The sequence below is a fragment of the Periplaneta americana genome, chromosome 14 (assembly GCF_040183065.1).
Source record: "Periplaneta americana isolate PAMFEO1 chromosome 14, P.americana_PAMFEO1_priV1, whole genome shotgun sequence".
NCBI lineage: Eukaryota > Metazoa > Arthropoda > Insecta > Blattodea > Blattidae > Periplaneta > Periplaneta americana.
Window position 1 is genome coordinate 149,912,730 of NC_091130.1, and position 21,950 is coordinate 149,934,679.

Genomic DNA, 21,950 nt, shown 5'->3' on the forward strand with positions numbered 1-21,950 from the left:
TGAACAGATATGTTATATTAAGCGGTAAATCATTAACGGAAATTAAAAATAGAACGGACCCCAAAACTGAACCCTGAGGTACACCATACGAAAACAATAGTGTAATAATAACAATAATCGTATTTCAATGATAACAATTTTATTTTAAACTTCATGAATTCGTACAAAATTTTATTAGGAGTAAAACTTAAGATATAAAACATAACAACGTCAGGCACTCATACTGTGTTTTGATACAGTTTTTCACATTTCACATATTCACTTTGGCTCACATAAAATTCGCCATAATTTCATGTTAACTTTCATACAAGAACGAATGTAGTTGCTTCCGAACTTCATTTAGATCTTATTTTCTTATACTGTAGTAAACTAATGTTTGTTCTTTACAGCACGCTTCATCATTTTTTATTCTAGTTTTCGAAATTCACTTTGAGAAAAAAATAGTCTTTTTTATTTCTGATCATATTACCAAAGTGTGAAGTCACTATTCCATTCGTCACAGATCTTTTCTCTCTCTCCTTTGAATCAGTACGCTACCCTTCAATCATTTAAGTGATTTCTGTAAGAATTATGCAATTTAAAATGATTGTGAAGTAGCTTTTCATCATCTCTTGCCAGCTGAGTAGCTTAGTAGAGCAGCTGACTACTAACTGGAAGGTTCTGGGCACAATTCCGGGCGGTGGCGGAAATTTTCTATTTGCCAGAACATCCACAACGGTCTCAGGACCCACTCCTGCTAAACTGTGTACCGGTCTTTGCTGAGAGTAAAATACAGTTGGAGTGTTTTACCTGTGAAAACATCCATCCTAAGTGCCAAAGTCATGAAAGCATGGCGCTCTAATTCCATGTTATGGCATCTGAATGGAATACCTCTGTTTTACATTAGCCTCTTATTTTAAAGAAATATTAAAACTGATTGAAGTACATGTAACTTACGTAGACAGTAGAAAATTCTCAAACAAATAACTACTGAGACATTTCTTTCTCTGATGGGGGCAGATAAAAAAGTTAATTTTTTTCTTCCACCATGTTAATAATGTCAAAAGAAGTGCTTATACAAATTTTGGCCACTCGACCGCAATTACGAGGCCGTAAAAAATAAATTCGCCAGGAGCCGTTAACAGAAAGAAAAAACACAATTTCATTGGACAAATTTATTAGAACGGACACAGCTTGTTGAGCTATTTTTCAACGTACATATTTTCCATCGGAATTGAGACATTTCTCATATCATAGGCTCGACAGAGAGAGGTGCAGACGCAGTCAAATGCTGGTTCCGATCTGAGGCGGCTGATTTCTACGACACAAAAATTGAACCCATGGCATGAAAAATGTCTTAATTCCAGTGGGGGATATGTTGACAAATAGCGCAACATTTGCAGTATCTGTTTCAATAAATATTTCCATGAAATTATGCTTTTTTCTGTAAACGACCCCAAGGAAAATCACGTTCTGGACGGCCTCGTAATTGCGGTCGAGTGGCCAAAATTTGTATGAGCACTTCTTTTGACATTATTAACATGGTGAAATAAAAAAAAATTAAATTTTTTATCTGGCCCCATCAGAACGTTTGCTTGTTAGCCTATATTTTTTTCAATGGCAACTAAAATATCTAAACACTGACGCCACTTTTCGCCTAGTCAAGGAACTGTGTAGACAATTCAACAGAAAACACGAGGAAGTACTATTTCGATGTCAGTCGCTTACATATAGCCTAGTCATAGTTGGTACTAATGGCATGTAAATGTCTGTTCAGACGACAGTAATCTGTCACTATCTCTTCATGATATTTATACTCCTTCCATTTTGTCGATAGGCATAGGTCAAACTTCCTTCGTGTTAGTTAAGGTAGGTTATATGAAACGTTGTGGAATGTTCATTATGTGGCATAAATTAAGAAACAGATTAAATTAATCACAATTTGAAGTATTTAGGCCCTATTAACGATTTTTAACCACATCCCGCCTTTTGGAGACAGTATGAACGACTTTTGGTCCAAGACGAGGGGCACAGAAGTCTTCTCCGACACACTGACTTCGTATTTGGACAATAGATTGACTAGTCCCACCTTGGTCTGCATCAAACCAAACCTCATGCCTGAAAACGTAAATGCATAAATTATACTTTCATTACCTTGTTTTTAATTTTACAAAATAAATGTTTTATATGCAGTAGTAGCAGTAATAGTCACAGTAAGAACAAAGATTAACGACAACCGTAATAGTTCTAGATGTCTTACTGTCCGTTACTCAGGAGAAGACGAGCTGAAAGAATGTGACCTTCTTGACTATCACTGCTGATTATTACAAACATCGCTCAGATAAGCATCCCAGTAGCCAGGTTATTACTCGTGCAGGAAACATGAGTAACAATGCGTATGGAAATTAAAGCTAAGTTGAACAGAAGGAGACCTAATGTTTCCGCTTACTGCAGTACAAATATTGGACGTGTTGTCGTACGTTATCTGTTCACATCCCTTCCTCCTCAGTCCGCTCTCGTCTTCTCCTGAGTCACCGACAGTAGTTGTAATGTAGCAGTTGTATTGTCGGACCATCGGATCTGTGGCCTCGTAAGATATGCGAACTGAACCCTAATTCCTTCTCAGCCTCGGTAATTCATTTCTCTCCCTGCATTCCTATCTCTCTCCCTTTCTCTCATCCACTACTCACAATTTTGAACTTCTTGCGGGACAGTTTATTTGCACTTGCAGTCCAGTGTTGTCAACTCAACATGAATACTGTAGCACGGAGTGGTGAAAGAAATAAATAGCATTTTTCGATGAAGAGAAACAAACGGCCAATATCTGTTTCCTATAAATCAGGCAACGAAAAGAGCAGCTGCAGTCACAGGTGGGGCTTATTTTATTTCAGTTCATTACGTATTAAAATTACTTACTTAACTAATATTAATAATACATTTTATGTAACTTATATAGGCAGATCAGAGCTCCTAATAAAGAAAATCACGAGAGAGGGAGTCTGTGCAGAAGATGAAAAGCTAGAATCACCAGGGAAGAACAGACCAAGGGAACTTTTAATTCTTGTAGATGATATGAACCGATGTATTTTAAGAAGAAAGATATAAGAATATTATATACCGTGCAGAAATAAGTTCCAACATTGAAGAAATTGCTGAAGGTTGCGAGAGAAGCAATAATTTCCAATCGGAGAGAAACGCTACGGAAAGTGATTCGAGACATGGGGTTCAGGTTTAATAAATGTAGAAATACAAGATGTATTTTGATTGAAAGAAATGATATTGTAGCTTGGAGGACCAGTTATTTATGACACCGTTTGACTGAAGTTTGGCAACATCCTTATAGGGATATCCTGAACTAGCGCCAACAGATAGCGCACGTGTACTTTGAGGTATGCACTTTGCGTGTGCATTTGTTTTCCGGTATATAAACATTGAGGATATACGTATTGTATTAGTATATTAAATACTCTTAAAACAACTAAAAATGACAAATTTTTGTTATGTCCCTATATGTAAAAAGCAGAGAAAGCTTTTTGTCTTCAATCAGGTCCCGAAATATTCTGAATATATGCTTTGAACCTTAAAAAATATAAGTAATTAAATTGCGCCTCGAAAGTGCTAGCTATTAAATAAAAGTAACTACTTCAAGTAAGGAATTGTTGACTACAGTTTCATTTTGGAAGAGGAAAAAGAAAAAATGATACAAATATATCCAATCTCGACAGCGAGCTATGTTAGCTTAGATTATATGCAGTAGCTGTAGGAGTCTCCGAAGTTTACGCCTGCAGTAAACTCTCGATAAACTGGGATGTTCATTATCCAGGACGATTCGTAGTGAAATCCATTTCGTGAATAAAGTTTTTATTGTACTGTACTCTAATTATTATTAAAACCATGTTTTAACTTCAAATTTTCAAAATCATCCTACATAGCATTCAAAACTGCATGTCCTTAACCTACAAAACGCAGACTAATTGTGATAACTATTTCGATCACATTATATCTTCCTATTAAAAATTGCATTTGATCTTTCTGCAACTACAGAAAAAAATACAAGGAATTCAATCTCGATAGTCCCTTCCCTATAAAAAAAAAAACACATTGGTGGCTGCATATCCTGATTTTAACGTACGGTTCTTAAATACTAATGATTAATGAGGGCAATATTCACCTTCGAAATAATTCATATTTTTTCATTCGTTCATCTCATTCTCAAAGTTCTCGTTTAGGTTCATGAACATTCAATTTACTCGTATCTATATTCTGCATACTGCAGATTTCCCCACCCATCTCGGGGAATAGCTCAATATTATATAAGTTTACGTTATTATTTATTGTAAATTAAATTAAATTATGAGGTAAGAAAATATTAAATTATACTAGTTTATACAAAATAATTGTAAATATAATTTTGACACGCACAGAAAATCAAAAAGCACGAAAACGTAAACAACTGTAGCATATGACATAACATAGCCCGCCACCGGCGTGGCTCAGTCGGTTAAGGCGCTTGCCTGCCGATCTGAAGTTGCGTCCGGGCGCGGGTTCGATCCCCGCTTGGGCTGATTACCTGGTTGGGTTTTTTCCGAGGTTTTCCCCAACCGTAATGTGAATGCAAGGTAATCTATGGCGAATCCTCGGCCTCATCTCGCCAAATATCATCTCGCTATCACCAATCTCATCGACGCTAAATAACCTAGTAGTTGATACAGCGTCGTTAAATAACCGACTAAAATAAAATAAAAATAACATAGCCCTACATGTTGCGCCGCATGGAACGCTCCTGCCATCTAACGGTAGAACTTCAGATAAGATATCCCTATTCGGCAAGGTTCGTGGGCTGCTGTTTAACGTGGTGGGAAGAAAGAGGGTGGAATGGAGTGAGTACAGGCGTTAACTTTTCCAAGAACGACGACAGCGCTGAAGGGGCACAGATCCGATGGTCCGACAATAGTAGCGGAAGCATTAGCAGGAACAATACCGGTGCATTGAGTTGGAGTTCTTTCTATGTTATTTGTCTATGATTGTGTTCTGGTTCTTGATCTTACCAATGCATAGCCTGGGTCCCTCGCCAAACGGCAGGTAGCTGAAATGCGGTCTCTTGCTCTTTTCCTCTTCGCTGAATCGCTCAGGGTCGAACTTCTCTGGGTTGGGGTAGTACTTGGGGTCGTGGTGTATGGCCATCACGGGAAGGAAGACAGGGGTTCCTTTCTCAACAGTTGCATCTGTACCACGCAGCTTCGCCGGCTTCGTACATTTTCTGGTAATAACTATCACGGGAGGATATTTCCTTAGAGTTTCTGTAAATAAAGAATGTTACTTATGTTATGGACATTATAAATTACATATAACAATAATCGACATTCCTTCTAGAAAGGATATATTACAGGCTGTAGTGTCGACTTCTCAAGCCAGAAACGTACTTGGATTATGGCGCGACAGTGTGGAGTTAGTGATGTAGAACGGAGTAGGTTAGCATGCCTGACCGTGGAATTAGCTGGCCCCGATTCAAATCCTGGTAGGAAGAAGTTATCTGAGTGAAGTTTCTCCAGGGGTTTTCCCTCAACCCATTAAGAGCAAATGCTGGGTAATTTTCGGCATTGGATCCTGGATTCATTTCGCTGACACCAACTTCATTTCACTCAGACACTAAATAAAAGTTTTTTATTCCTAGATAACTTTCTTTTACTCCGTATATGTCTATTTTCCTTACTTAAGTACTTTTTTATTGATTCTTACAGATTCATAACACGCTACCATTATTTGCGTCGTGATGACTGCTGCAACTTTTTTTTACCCATTTTAATCGTGTCATTCTTATACTCACAAGCTGCACACATGTTTTTGCAGACTTCCATTTAAGGCACAGATTCTGTATTTTTAACATCTAGACTCTACATGAGGTTTAATTACTACAACCACTAAGTTATGCCTTTTTCAAGTTATTATTATTATCATGTTGCTTTCTGTTTGTGCAGTCATTCATATAATGTTGTAACTATCTCACATCATGTATTTTATTACATTTTATTATGTTGCTTTTTACCTATTCTAATATACTTACCAGACACTACTTTGTCGAGGTACTCCATCTCTAATATGGATTCGTACGTAATATTTCCTCCATGTTTCCCCAACACTGCGTCTATCTCTTCCCGGACCCGATTCTGAATATCCGGGTTCAAAGCCAGCTCGTACAGACAGAACGTCATAGTGGTAGAGGACGTCTCGTACCCTGCCACGAAGAACACGAACGCTTGTGCCGCGATGACGTCCATCGTTACTTCTGTGGAAGAAAGGAGAAACGGTTTGTGCATTTGAGAATTAGTGAAATAGGGAAGAAGTGTCTTCTTATTCTACAAAAACTTCAATATCTATTTTCTGGACTTAAGGGGACATTGTGGTGAAATAATGCTGAAAAATTATTAAAATCCACTTTTTGTTTGTTTTTATGATCGTAATTATATTTGAAACTGTTTTAAATAATCTAACCATGCAATCAAATGTGGCCAAACTTACGGTGCGTGAGTGAGTATAGAGAAATGTTTTCTTTTTAATGCTGTTTTTTTATTAAAATTTTAAGCAGTTTATAGATTAAAAAAAGCTCCTTGCACAACGGGGCGTTTTCACAAAACTCGTTATCTAATTTTTTTTTTTTCGATTTTGTGGTTTTAGCGTATCCTTATGTTTTTGGGTCAGGAATCCAATGGTGCTCTCAGAATTAAGCTAAAGTTGGTAAATTGATCTTGAAATAAAAGAGATTTTTCAAAACTCGGTATCTACAGTTGTGTATTTTAGAAAACAGCTCACTTGAAAAAAAAAAAACAAGATTTTGTAGATAGGCCTAACGAGTTTTGTGAAAACGCCCCATTGACAGATTGGTTTGAAATTTCTCTCAGAGATTAATTCAATGTTGATAAATACTATTCAATTAGTATTTTTATGAATAATTAGTATTAAGTTCCTTCTGACATATTCATATTGCACTTGGATTAAAATTTGCTGTAATGGAAAATTCATAAAATTAAAAAATTCATCCTGACTCTCTATTTAGACTGAGGTCAAAAGCTAATTAATTTTATTCCCATAACTATTTTCAAGCGTCTGAGAAAATATGAACTAAACATTTTGAAAACTTTGATGCAAGGAGTTTTTTTTAGTGACGTCAATTGTATTTAAAAATATAATTTAAAAATGACACCAAATTTTGTACACATAATAGTATTTTAGGTCTGTCTATGTAGTTTAAATTTCACAATTTTTGGATGAAAATGGTTGAAGTTTTAAAAATTATATATGTCTCCTTAGAAGTAAAATATAATAAGTTTTGAACGTAAATCAACAAGGTAATCGTAGAAGCATCACTCGAAGTGGACTTTCCTTATTGACTTATGTTCTTTTACTTTTAAGGAGCTATATTAATTTTAAAACTTCCATAATTGGCATTCAAAATTTGTAAAATTTAAACTAATAAACAGACCTACAATACTGCCATCTGTACAAAATTTGTTGTTATTAGGTTCTAATAGTTTTGAAATTATTGTGTTTTTTAAATTTATTTTATGCTCGACCATGCCGAAATGTAGTAATTATACACCTGGTAGCAGTCCTTTAATGCATGTCATTAAAGTACAGGTGTTTTCAGCCAATGACAACTCAGCTTACAGGTGTTCAGCCAATGACAAGTCAGCTTTGCACCGTTATAAAACCGCAAGTATCGATTATTCTCGGATATGCAATCGAAAGAGAATTAGCGAAAAGTCACGGAGGCTGGAAATCCAATACTGTCGCAGAAGGTTATGTTCTGTTACTATAATAATTAGCGTTAATTGTAAATAATATTCAAATAAATTCAATTTGTCATCTCGTTTTTCAATGTCGAATTCAATAATCAAGGTTATACCAAGTTTAACGGGATTACATCAAGGTCAATGACATTATTGTTCCTCGGAAAAATCAATACTTTCGCATCTGCGCACATCTCACAATTCACGACCTAGAACAAGGTCACTTCCGATCTCGTCAGATACAAATAAAATGTATACATCTGAATAATTTCAAGTTAGAAATATGGTCGAGCATAAAAAGTCGTATGAAACTCGCCTATAATGGTAATTAAGAAGCTCGTATGAAAATTATGAAACTCGCTTGCGCTCGTTTCATAAACATCCATACTCGCTTCTTAATTACTATCATTATAGGCTCGTTGCATAATGTACTATTATATTGACGTCACTAAAGGAAAAAGAAGTGGAGAGCGTTCGAAGCGCGAAGAGAGCTGGCCTAGAGAGAAGCGTGGTTGTCTGCTTCGAAATCTAAATACACAGCGGATCTTAGCTTAGTCAGCCGACATGGGTGGGGCATGTATCTAAATGGGGAATTGGCACAATAAGTATGTGTAGTGAGCACGTACTTCCTATTCCCTAGAAGGAGATTAACAATAATAATGCCACTCACCGAAAGGTGTGTTGCTCTTCAGGTTATCTAGATCAGCTTTTTCATCGCTGTGTTTTTCCCCTTCACTAGCTCCGAGCGTCTTGTTCTTCATTTGAATCATCAGCTGCATGAAGTCATTTCGTTGCACATTGTTGTTTTCACGATATTCTACAGTTTCCTTCACCATCTTCCTGAAATAGTTACTGACGTCTTTCGGAATGAATGTAGTCCTAAAAATTTTTGATACGAATGGTATCCAGAACTCTAGAACTCTTAGTGCAAATAGCTTGAAGGACGGCTGAAGAATCTTCCTTCCCCAGGTTCGGAATTCAGCGTCAGGATTTCTCATACAGTTGCACTGAACCCCAAACGCACAGGACGCTATGATGTCTGTAGTGTATCTGGCTAACAAGTCTTTAATCTCAATTACTTCTCCATTTTTTGCAGGTTCTTGAAGTACTGTCTCCAATTCTTTCCCACACTCCACTAGCGTTCCGAACATCATCTTCATCTTTCCGGATGTAAACGTTGGTGTCATCTTCACTCTCAGGTTTCTCCATTTGGTCCCTGACAACGCAAACAAGTGTCCCTGAAGAGGTTCCATCTTTTCATTGACTGTAAAACCTCGACTGTAGAAATGATCGAAATCTTTGACAAGAATGTCTTTTATAATATCTGGATCTCGAATCATAAGAGAGGGCTTGTTAAATCTGTACAACCCGCCAACGCTGTGCCCTTCGAAGCGCTTGTAAAGTTCTGTGATTTGCTGCTGCAAGCCTTTCTTTAAAAATAGTCCGTTGCCATAATCTCCAAAAGGAGCCTTCGTTTTCAAAGTAGGGATGCCACGCTTCTTCCAATACGAATAGGAAACTCTGAAGTAAATATAAATTGCTCCCAGTACTAGTGTTGAGATGGCTGCCAATTTCAGCATCCAAGGGTCAACTTTCTCCAGTGTTGAATATCTAGCAATGTCCATTGTCAGAATTACTGAATTTCCTGAAACAAAGAAATGAACTGAAATTAAATATCCGCCTTGAGAGACTTCTATTAATTTTATTCCATTTTCAGGAAAAATATTAGGCGATGAGACACTCACTTCAGTGAGAGGTACAAAATGAATATTAATACATGGGAAGTGAAAGGACTTCTTTTTGGCGCTAGGGGAACTTCATTTAATTTAACCAAAACCATTCTCCTTTCTCTTAAATATTCTAATGAGGACATTAACAAAATTTGTTTAATGGTATTGAGAGATTCATTATCCATTTTACACAATCATTTGTATAATACTACGTAATATTTTCTTTTTACTTCATTTCATTACTCTTCAATGTATTTTCATCTCATGTTTTTCCGAAATCAAATTGTACTTTATTTTTAAATTTATCATTGTTCCGAATTCTCTCCGCAATCATAGGCCTATTGTAGTTTTAATTTAACCTCTGCTTTGTATTCTGGATCCTAGTGGTCAGCCGTAGATGTCGGCCAGATGTCCCAAATTGTGGAATTTGTTGAAGTGTTTTCAAATGTGCTACCAACATAACAAATCGATATGAATATGATAGCACATACTTTCTCATTATATGGTATCGTATGAGGAGGAAGAGCTAAATTACATCTTACTATGCTGTATGCTTAATAAAGCAGATACAATTAAAATTTGTTTGTCGACACCTGTTGATCACATTTGATTTTTTTTTTTAAATTTCGTGTTCTTAATACTGAACAAATTTACAATTTAACCATGTTGCCGTATGCTTAATAAAGCAGATACAATTAAAATTTGTTTGTCGACACCTGTTGATCACCCAACACATTTGATTTTTTTTTTTTTAATTTTGTGTTCTTAATACTGAACAAATTTACAATTTAACCATGTTACCGTATGCTTAATAAAGTAGATACAATTAAAATTTGTTTGTCGACACCTGTTAATCACCCAATACATTTGATTTTTTTTTTAATTTTGTGTTCTTAATACTGAACAAATTTACAATTTAACCATGTTGCCGTATGCTTAATAAAGTAGATACAATTAAAATTTGTTTGTCGGCACCTGTTAATCACCCAATACATTTAGAATACAATATACAATAGAAAATGTGCATTAGAAGAATCTCAACTATGGCTTAATTATAATAAGTTAAAAGTGAATAAGACAGAAACTAAATTAGTTACGTTCATTTTAAATAACAGTGAAAGTATAAAACATGTTAAATTGTTGGGGATGTATTTCGTATTAAATTTATTTGGAACGCTCATACAGGGAATTTATGCAAATTATTACCTAAAATCATTTATTTAATTCGAAAACTAAAGTTACATACCAGCCAGAAATTGTTACTTATGGACTATTATGATCTTTTCATTCCCATCTACAGTATGATATCCAAATTTGGAGCCATCCTCCTGGTCCTAGTTAAGTTTTTAAATTGACAAAGAAAAGCTGTACAAATTTTAAAGGTATTAAATCCAATGTATCATATAAATTATATTCTATCGAGCTACAAATTATATCTGCGCCTTCAATTTTCATTTCAAATGTTTTATTATATGTCAAGGAGTATTATAACATTTTAATCTTAAGGTTTGATATTCAAGGTTTGAAAACTAGAGATATATATCAAGTCAATATTTCCTGTGACAGATTAACTGAAACACAGGACTCTTTTAAGAATATTGATAAATTGCTTGTAAATGCAAATAGTGTTAATTTTAAAATATTTTACATAGTTATTGAAAAATGGTTAAAAATTAGTTGTTCTATAGAGTTGAGTTTCTTAAAATTTATAAAAATACAGTAACGCTATATTTCAGTAAAATTGTTTCAATTATTTGAATAACAATTTGCAATTTTTTGCATATTATTTAGTTATTTATTTATTTATTCATTTATTTATTCGTATTTATATTGTTGAATTGTGTCTTTCTATTGTACTAGCGTTGACGTGTACATCCATATTGTATATGGCTAACCGCGAAAATTTTATAATATAACAATGAATTATAATGCTTTTACTTACGTACCTGAAACTGAAGTATGTTCAATAGCTGCACTCCACAGACTTGTTACCAATTCAGCCGTAGAAGCGTCTGTGTTACTGGGCGATGCCCCTCGTCCTTTTAAATCAATTTTAATTGTTCAACTCATTATCTAAGAAGAGTGTTTACCTCAGAAGCAGTGAGTCCATTGTAATCAAGTTGTTCCCAGCATCATAGTGATAAAGCAGTCTCTTATCGAAATTTACAGTATATGCATAAACATGTGTGTGCCAACAGGTAGATAATGGTGACATAACATCTGAGTAAATGTATGAGTAATGCTCATTCATGTCTTGTGATAGACTGTCTCTGATGTTAGCAGAGCTTGAGAGGGATCCATTTTCACATAATACCAATGCTACGAAAAAGAAAAAAAGAGACAGTCACTTTTCTATCCGTAACATGGGTTAATATATTACAGATGGGGATGCTTACGCCAAAGAATCCATCCATCCATCCATCCATCCATCAATCAAAACATCCATCCATCCATCCATCCATCCATCCATCCAGTCGCCCTCGGTAGCGTAGTTGGTATAGCGCTGACCTTCTATGCTCGAGTTTGCGAGTTCGATCCCTGCAAAGATCGACTGCATTTGAGTGAGTTTAAATGCGACAGGCTTATGACAGTAGATTTACTGGCATGTAAAAGGAACTCCTGCGGGACAAAATTCCGACATACCGGCGACGCTGATATAACCTCTACAGTTGCGAGCGTCGTTAAATAAATCATAATTTAATTTTTTCCATGCATCTATCCATTTATCTATCCTTCCATCCATCCATCCGTCTGTCCATCCATCCATCCATCCACACGATCAACCATCTACCATCCATTCATCCATCTATCCACCCATCCATCCATCCACCCATCCAACCATCTACCCATCCATTCATCCATTTATCCACCCATCCAACCACCCATTCATCCATCCATCCAACCATCAGTGATCCTTTCATCCATTCATCTACCCATCCACTTATTCACCCAACCAACCATCCATTCATTTATCTATCCATCCATCCACACATCCGTCTATCCATCCATCCATTCCTCCATCCATCTATCCAACTATTCATTAATCCATTTATTAACTCATCCATCCCTCCATCCACCCATCTATCCCCCCATCCACCCACCCGCCCACCCGTCCACTCACCCATCCATCCATTCATCCATCTATCCACCCATCAATCCATCTATGCACCCATTCATCCATTCACCCATTCAACCAACAAAACAACCAAACACCCACTCATTCATTCATCCACTCACTCATCTATTCACCCATTCATTCACGTACCTATCTATACAGTTATCCGCCTATCTAGCTATCCACATATCTACCTATAGATACTCTTACTCAGCCATATATCCTTGCACTTATCTACCTATTCTTTTAACCATTCATCCATATAAATACATATACTCTTATCCAGCTATCTACGTATTCACTCATTCACTTACCCAGCGATTCTATTAACCAGCTATCTACCCATTCTTTTATCTACCTATAGGCTACTCGTATCCACAAATCGACCTATCCACCCCTCCACTTACCTGCTTATCTTCTTAACTATCAATTTGTCTATCTATACTAGAAATTCACATTTCTACTTATCCATTTGTCTACTTACCTTCTTGACCACCTATTTACTGATCCATTTAGCTACTCATATCCTTGTCTACCTGTCCACCCGTTCACTTATCAAAGTATCTTAATCATTTATCTATCCACTCATTTACCTACCTATACTCTTATCCAGATATCTACCTATCCTCTTAATCATCTACCTAATCATCCATTTAGCTACTCATAGTCTTGTCTACCTATTCACCCGTCCACTTATCTACCTATCCTTATAATCAATTATCTATCCACTCATTTACTTACCTATATTCTTAGCCACATAGCATTTACCTATCCATCCACCTAGCTACTCATCCATTCTCAGCCACATAGCATTTACCTATCTATCCACCTATCTACATGTCCATTCTTTTTTTTTAATAACACTTATGCCACATTTACAATCTGTCTACAATAGACAATAAGTAAATATTATAAAGGAATATGACATGAGTGGAGATGTTATCCCATGACAACACTCCAAAAGAAAAATAACAATGTTTCAAATATCTGTAGTAAAAATGAATGGAGGTCAAGAGCGTTGGTACTTTTAAGTCTTCTTATTGTTTGACTATTATCCAGCAAATTTAATGCATGATGATTGGGATGTTGATTTAATCGGTGCAGGTATTTTTACTGAACTTAGAGATTTCTTCTTTTACAGTTGAAATGTTGAGGTCACGATGAATGACATCATTATGGACATACCATGGTGCAGTGACAATGGAACGTAAAGTTTTGGACTGATACCTCTGCAGTATTTCAATGTTTGAGTTGCTAGCAGTTCTCCACAGTTGGATGCCGTATGTCCAGATTGGTTTTAGTATGACTTCGTCCATTCTTAGCCACATAGTATTTACCTATATATATATATATATATATATATATATATATATATACACAGGGTGTTTCAAAAATACGGGGCATAATTTCAGGCATGCATTTCCCACATGTAGACAATCAAAATAGTTCATTAAAACATGTGTCCGGAAATGCTTTATTTCCGAGTTATGGCCTTCACAACATTGACATTCAGCGGAACGTTTTTCTTTCCGCAGGTCGTTGCTGTCAAAGGAGACATTAAGAGGGCACTCTGACAGTTCATTCCGAGGCGAAGGTTACATTCAGTGTTGTGTAGGCGTTAGACTGTGCAACATGTATTCAAATCAAGAGCTGGTAGAGATACACTTCATGTACGGTAAGGCGGACGGCAATGCTGCGCTGGCTCGTCGTTTGTACCAGGAGAGGTACCCACAGCGGCAATGTCCAGATAGGAAGACATTTGTACGTCTCCATTATCGTCTGTGCGAGTATGGAAAATTTAACTCTCCTGGTTTGGGAAGGGGACGACCAAGATCTACAACTCCAGAAGTACAGGAGGAGATTCTGGAGGCTGTGAACATGACTCCTTCTATCAGCACACGAAGGGTAGCGTTGCAAGTCAAGTTCCTCATACGACTGTCTGGAGACTGTTGAAAGAGTATCAATTGTATCCTTATCATTTGCAACGTGTACAGGCCCTGTCACCAGCAGATTACCCTGCACGAGTTAGGTTCTGTCAGTGGTTCTTGCAGCAGTGTGGTATAAATCCGAACTTTCCTGCCTTAGTATTATTTACAGATGAAGCACAGTTCACACGAGATGGCATAACAAATTTCCACAATCAGCATGTATGGGCGTATGAAAACCCACGTGCAACTGTTCCATCTCATCACCAGGTGCGGTTCTCCCTCAACATGTGGGCCGGTATAATTGGTGATCGATTAGTTGGACCCCATGTACTTGTAAACAGACTTACGGGGCAGGCGTACATAAACTTCCTGGAAAACACCATACCTTATGTTTTAGAAGTCACTCCACTGATCAATCGTCAACACATTCACTTCTTGCATGATTGCGCTCCTACACACTTCAGTCGTACGGCTCGCCGGTACTTGGATCGAAGGTTTCCTGATCGATGGATAGGTAGAGGTGGCCCAATTGCTTGGCCTCCACGCTCACCTGATCTGAACCCTCTCGATTTCTACTTGTGGGGCCATTTAAAATCATTGGTTTATTCTTCTTTTCGGGTGCCTGATTTGGAATCCCTTCGGAATCGAATTGTGGCATGTTCTGAGAACATACGCAATACTCCTGGAGTTTGGGATCGTGTTCGCAGGTTAATGAGACATCAATGTGAGGTCTGTATTCAAGCAGGAGGTGGACATTTTGAACATCTTCTGTAATGACAGCGACCTGCGAAAAGAAAAAAACGTTCCGGTGAATTTCAATGTTGTGAAGGCCATAACTCGGAAATGAAGCATTTCCGGACACATGTTGTAATGAACTATTTTGATTGTCTACATGTAGGAAATGCATACCTGAAATTATGCCCCCGTATTTTTTAAACACTCTGTATATATATATATATATATATATGTATATAGACACACAGTATATATAACGATCCATATGTCCTTCTACGTAACTTCTTACCTATCCACTTATACAACTATGTACCAAGAGAATAATGAGATGATAATCATAGAGTCAAGTGTGGTACTTAAAGATAATCTGCCTACAGCCGCTTTATTCATAGACGATAATAATAGCTACATTGGAGGAGTAAATGGCAGATAAAAGTAGTTAAAAACTGCCGACGGTCGTTTTATGCCTGAGGAAGGTAACACGAAACACCAGAAGTTCAATCCTTGCACTGAACAGTATTTTGGTTTAAGTATTAATATTATTATTAGGAGGTGCAAGGCACTGCAAATATTGTTAGAGGGTATTTGGGCACATTGTATGCATTAGTTGAACTGTGCAGCTATAACGCTATTTTAATACCGCAGGAGTGGGGTGGAATCCAATCTAGATGGATGTTTATCCATTTTGATTGTTGTATCCTATATCATCTCAAATGTTGAACCCACTTTCAACCGTTCCAATGAAAGAAACGTTTAACCTGAATATTGGCAAGTACAAGAGGAAAGAAATAAATATACTCAATGAAAAGTGTGTGAATTTTTACTCAAATCGTTAAAAGCAGAGTAAAAAATGTTGACGTCTCAGCAGTGACACATTAAGCATATTTGAACAAATGAAACTAATGAGTCAGTCTTCCTTCATTACTGTGATTTTGTTTTCTTAATCAGTTTCAGAGATAAGAAAGAGGTCGTGTGTTGCTGTCTAATTAGTTGAAGGAAAACAGATTTTCGTTGTGAAGAAGAATGTGATAGTCACTCTGACTTTGTATTCGTTTAAAAACAAATCCGTTGTTCCTGAAAATGAATGTTGGAAGTGACTTGCATGTAGCCATTGCTGTAATCACTTGTAGTCGTATGGCTATAATCAAACAGTCTAAGGTTGTCTGGAGAAATGGTAGTGGGGAATACGTGAATGTTTTTACATTATCTTAAACGCTATGCAGTAAAACCTAGATTGTACTTAAGTGAAGGGGAAAGATTTAAATTATGCGCACGTCAGAACTATGTACCTATAAATAAGATCTGAATTTAAGATATTTTTTTAATCACTAGGAATCAGTTTAACAGAACACAGAGAGCTGGGAGCACTTAAGGATCCTTTTAACTTGTATAAATGTCGTTTTAATTGATAGAAAGTGACTAGAATTGAGTCATGTAGTTCCGAAAAGTGTCTCATCCACTTTCGATGCCTTTCAAAATTCAAGAAAAACCTTTTTTTTTTTAATTTTTTATGTTAAAACAATAATTTTTTCATCCTTTAAAATAAATATTTTATAGTATATAGGTAAGAAATAAAGTTCATTAGGTTATTTTGTTCAGTAAGGTTTTTATTTCAATGTTAAAATTGGAGAAGGGCAAGTTATGAAACTGTACCTAGGAGAAGGCAAGGTTTGGAAACAACATAGTTGGATGAGACATGTTTTGGAAAAACACAAAAGTCTTCAGTATAAATTAAATTTTGTATTACAAGACTTCAAATCAAAAGTTATGCATTGTTAGAGAAGTAGTATAAGGTCAATGATTAGTAAAAAACTGAAAGCTTACTAAAAAAACTCAAAATACTCTCATAATTGGAAAGTAAATGTAAATTAAATTTTGTATTACAAGACTGTAATTATTGTAAATTTTTTAAATATAATTATTTTAATGTTATTATTGTATAGGGTAAACATTGGTAATTTCGTGATAATTTCATGAAAACTAATTTAAAACGCAAATGTTTAAATATATCCTTATTCCGATTTTATCCATCTAAAAGACGATAATTTACTGTACAAATCTCGAGACATAAAAGATTGGATACGTTCTTGAATATGTGCCAAAAACCACTTTTACAACTTAAGCTGAAAGATTGGTTATTTCGTGATAACCTTGGTAATTTCGTGATATTGCATTGATAATTTCGTGAGAGGAAGAAAAATTGTGGAAAAATTCATTAAAGTGAAATGAAATTCTCATTTATTGTTACAAGACTTCAAACATAGTAATTCCATCTAATATTCATAGCAAGAAAACATAGAAATACATATCAACACATAATAAGAATGAAATCAAAGTAAAAATTGAAATTGAAAAGGGATCTTCTTTGCCCTGAAAGGGTGAACACTTTTATTACGGACTTCACTATAGCCTATATTACTAGGGTAACTCCAAAAGTAATGCATATTTTTATCCTACAGCTTTGCCATTTTCACAGAAAGTAGATGCATCCTTAAGGAACAAAATGTCACTTTTCCACATAATCCCCGTCCCTTTCAACTGCCTTACGTAACCTAGGAACGAGGGCCTGTAGACCAGCACGGTAAATGTCTGGACCAACACGGCTGAGCCACTCTTTAGCAGCGTGCACAAGGGAGTCATCTTCTAACCTCGTTCCGCGAAGGGATCCTTCAGTTTACCAAAGAGATGGTAATCGCACGGTGCCAGTTCAGGAATGTAAGGCGGATGTTTCAGTGTTATCTATCCGAATTTTCTGATCTGGTCTGTGGTCTTGTGACTGACATATGGCTGTGCGTTTTCGTGCAATAGCAGAACATCCTGCTTCTCCCGATGTCGTCGAACACGACTCAGTCGAACTAGAAGTTTCTTGAGCTTTGCAACATACCCGTCAGAATTAATGGTGGTTCCGTGTGGCATGATGTCCACAAGCAAGAGTCCTTCTGAATCGAAAAACACAGTAGCCATAACGTTTCCTGCCGAAGGTGTACTTTTTAATTTCTATTTTTTTTATGAATTTGCATGATGCCACTCCATTGTCTGGCTCTGTCTCCGGTCCAAAATGGTGGAGCCAGGTTCCATCTTCTGTCACAATTCTTGCAAGTCATCTAGCACTTATCATTGACACTTAGGATGATAACAAATCAAACAGAAGCTACACTGAACCCATTGCGTCTCCGTTTTATTTTTTGTTATCAAATCTTGTCTTCAGATTTCTAAAATTCCTATTGTAATACATTTTATACTATTTTAAAAATTGTAACACTTAATGCTCAACAAAATTTCGCCTCAAACAGCTAAGATTTCTATCAGTAAAGCTAAGCCTATATGGCGACTTCAGATGTATCTAAAATTCCAAAAGCTTTTCCTAAAATTTCATGAAGATACAATAAATCATTGTACCAAATATCATATGGTTACCTTTAGTAATAAGCCTGTAATGTAATTACAAACATTCACAAAATTTGTACGCCTGAGAAATCGACGCAAACTTGCTCTCTCCAAACATAAAAGCTCACTGAAGCAGCTGCAATAGTCACACAAAGCTTAGCTGTATGTTTCTGGAAACTGGACAACATATGCAATCCCTTGGCGGAAATTTGGATCTCGTAACACCATTGGTTAGTTCACAAAAGAGAAAAGAAAAAGTATCACGAAATAACCACTGCCACGAAATTACCAATGTTTACCCTATTATATATCACTGCCACCGGGTGTATACCCAATTGCAGTGTTAATAAATACATACATACATATGCAAATCAAGCTTTCAGGTATAACTCCCTGTAAAGTTGATTTGAATAATTTCGAGGGAAAAATTGTTCCGGGGCCGGGTATCCAACCCGGGACCTTTGGTTAAACGTACCAACGCTCTCCCAACTGAGCTACCCGGGAACTATACCAGACCCCGATCCAATTCTCCCCTCTATATCCACAGACCTCAAAGTGGGCTAACAACCGTGAAGCAACCAACACTGAGTGCACACTAACTCTGTGTGACTTAAATTGTGGTTTTCTGTTAACGAACAGTGACGTATATTATGCAAATCAAGCTTTCAGGTATAACTCCCTGTAAAGTTGATTTGAATAATTTCGAGGGAAAAATTGTTCTCATAATGAAAAAGTTGTCAAATGTTCTTAAGCACAATGAATTGATTCAGTCTGGTTCAACACAACAGTCAACATCTGATTCAACATTGTGGGCTTCATCAGCAAGATTTGCATTCAGGAGGTTTATATAGGAAGATAATCCGGACTGATTTTTCCGTCCATAGCCGAAATGTTTTGTAAGAAAATTGTTAATATTATTTAATTTTGTTTGAACTGTAATGTTGTAACCTTTGCGAATAACTTGATGCTCAATATAAAAAAAATGTTGTGCCCTTTTTTGGCAACACTTCTATGGAACAGGCAAGTTACGGCACACACTTTTGGAGGATAAGACACATTTTGGAACATCAACCATATTTCTCCTATTAAATTGAGTGGAAGAAGAATTTTTTTCGAACACTAGTTTGTTGTAATCCGCCATATGGTTATGGATGGATCACCATGTAGATGTCAATCAACACCCTGATTGTGAAAGGGATCCAATGATTTCTCCGTGCTTTCTCTCTCTCTCTGTATCACAGTTATGCATCCCTCTTATGGCGATAAAAATCTTTGGTACAGCTGGCGTCAGCGTTTTTGGCGAGCGTCCTAGAGTACAGTGTCTAGTTTGTGAGCATGTTGCTAGTACACATCAGCCATTTTCAAAACACAGTTGTCAGACTGACTAAGGTAAAGGTAAGACACTAGCACTTAACGTTACCATTACTTATTTCACACGCCAAAAACGGAGACGCGGACTTGTAAGTAATAGGCCTACATGAATTCAGGAAGAAAATAGATTTGATTTGGAATGTTGACGTATTGTTTTTGAATATAAATAAAAATTCATCATTTTTAATCATCATCGTCATCATTATCATCAGGTTATGAGGGATTGGCCCGTTCCGTCCCCATAGGAACATTATTAGTCTACCCGTCTCAATCATGATCTGCCTTTCGCCTCTCCCTTGTGGCGTGTAGACTAACCTATTTTGGGGAATTGTACGATTCTCAATTCTTATCAGATGTTCAAGCCATTTTTTTCTGTTACCTTATATTTTATTAATCATGTTAAATATTCCGAATTCTGATGTTATATCATCACTTCTCTTCCGTTACCTCGATCACAGTTCTAGGAAAGTACATTTCGGTGGACTTAGTTCAATACTTTATTTCAGAAACCCCCTATCGACCAAAATAGGAAAAATGAAGCTAAGTTTAGATTTGTACTTTTTATAGATATATGCATCGTTTAGTGCAGAAATCGATTATGAAATCCTTGACTACACTCCCGTTTCATTGGTTTGAAAATTGAGTTTGATACAGAAACCCTTCAAATGCCTAAACATACTGTACAGTGTTTCTAAAATACGTATACGTTGATCCTAAAAAACACAAAATTTTATATGCACCAAGTTTTCGAACTGTTTTTCTGGAACTGTATTCCGAAACTCTGAAACTGAATTTGTTTTTCGTTTCTCTGAAAAATACCTTCTAGTTCTGAATCCTGCTGGAGATCAGTAAGTTCATTTTTTAAATTTCTAATCTCAGGGCCAAAAATTGACAACCCTGTTACATCTGCTGTAATTTTTATTATTTTTTTTTTTTTTAGTTTTTCTGCTTTCAATTTAGAATCTTTAAGGGGTTAGGTACAGCTTACAGCAATAAAATTTTGGAAATATTAAACATTTTTTCCTCCATTACTGTATCTTGTGCAATAATGAAAATTAGTATATGTAAAACACTGTCCTTCTGGTATATGAAAAAAAAAAATATTTTTACGACTTAAAACTAATTACGTTTTTTTTTTTTTCTTCAAAATTCAGTTCACTGTGTAGTGATGAAGCGTTTCCCACATAACTAAAAAACTATCCAACATTCAATGATGAAAATTTTTGTGTGGATTTATACATGTCATATCTACAATATGATGCAAGATCACTTCTCTATCTTTTATAGATTATTTATCTGATAAAAATAATTTCATTTTAAAAAATGGTCAAATATCAGTATTTTCTTCTAACGCAAAATAAAAAGAAAATATTATTTATTAAGGAATGTAGTTGAAAGATGAGTTTCAGCAATAAAATAAAAGAGAGGGAAGTGAAAAAGTTAACAAGTTTATGAGTTATGAGGGAAATGTTTCATCACTGCACAGTGAACTGCCATTACTTTGAATTAAAAAAAAAAATATATATATATATACAGTAAATTTTTTTTTTTAAATCGTAAAAGTGTTTTTTATATATTGCAGGACAGTGTTTTACACATACCCATTTTCATTATTGTACAAGATACAATAATGGAGAAAAAAATGTGTTAATATTTCCAAAAATTTTACTGCTGTAAACTGTACCTAACCCCTTAAGATACTTGCTGTCAAAATTTGAATGCACGGTATTATAATGCATATTAAGATTAAATCGTTTATAACCTTGAACTATGTCACGACAAAATAAACACATGACACTGCCTTCCTTTTTAGGATGTATGAAGAAAAAAATACTCCCAACTGTCTTCTATCTTCTTCCAGTTTTCTTTCTTTCTTTTTTTTTTTCCTTTTGAAAAACACCAGCCATTATTAAACACT

General features: G+C 35.9%; 1 protein-coding gene across 2 annotated transcripts; it reads right to left on the reverse strand.

Annotated features, from left to right (window-relative positions):
• Positions 1 to 117: 117 nt before the first annotated feature.
• Positions 118 to 11,592, reverse strand: LOC138713841 (probable cytochrome P450 6a14). Of its 2 annotated transcripts, none has more exons than XM_069846295.1 (5): positions 11,443 to 11,592; positions 8,437 to 9,411; positions 6,044 to 6,265; positions 5,028 to 5,279; positions 118 to 2,097 (listed from the first exon to the last, which is right to left on the reverse strand). In XM_069846295.1, the coding sequence occupies exons 2-5, from the start codon at positions 9,389 to 9,391 to the stop codon at positions 1,931 to 1,933; spliced, it is 1,596 nt and encodes a 531-aa protein (XP_069702396.1). In that variant the 5' UTR covers positions 9,392 to 9,411; positions 11,443 to 11,592; the 3' UTR covers positions 118 to 1,930. The 2 variants fall into 2 exon arrangements, with proteins under 2 accessions (XP_069702396.1, XP_069702397.1); XM_069846296.1 differs by having other exon boundaries at positions 11,439 to 11,519.
• Positions 11,593 to 21,950: the final 10,358 nt, after the last annotated feature.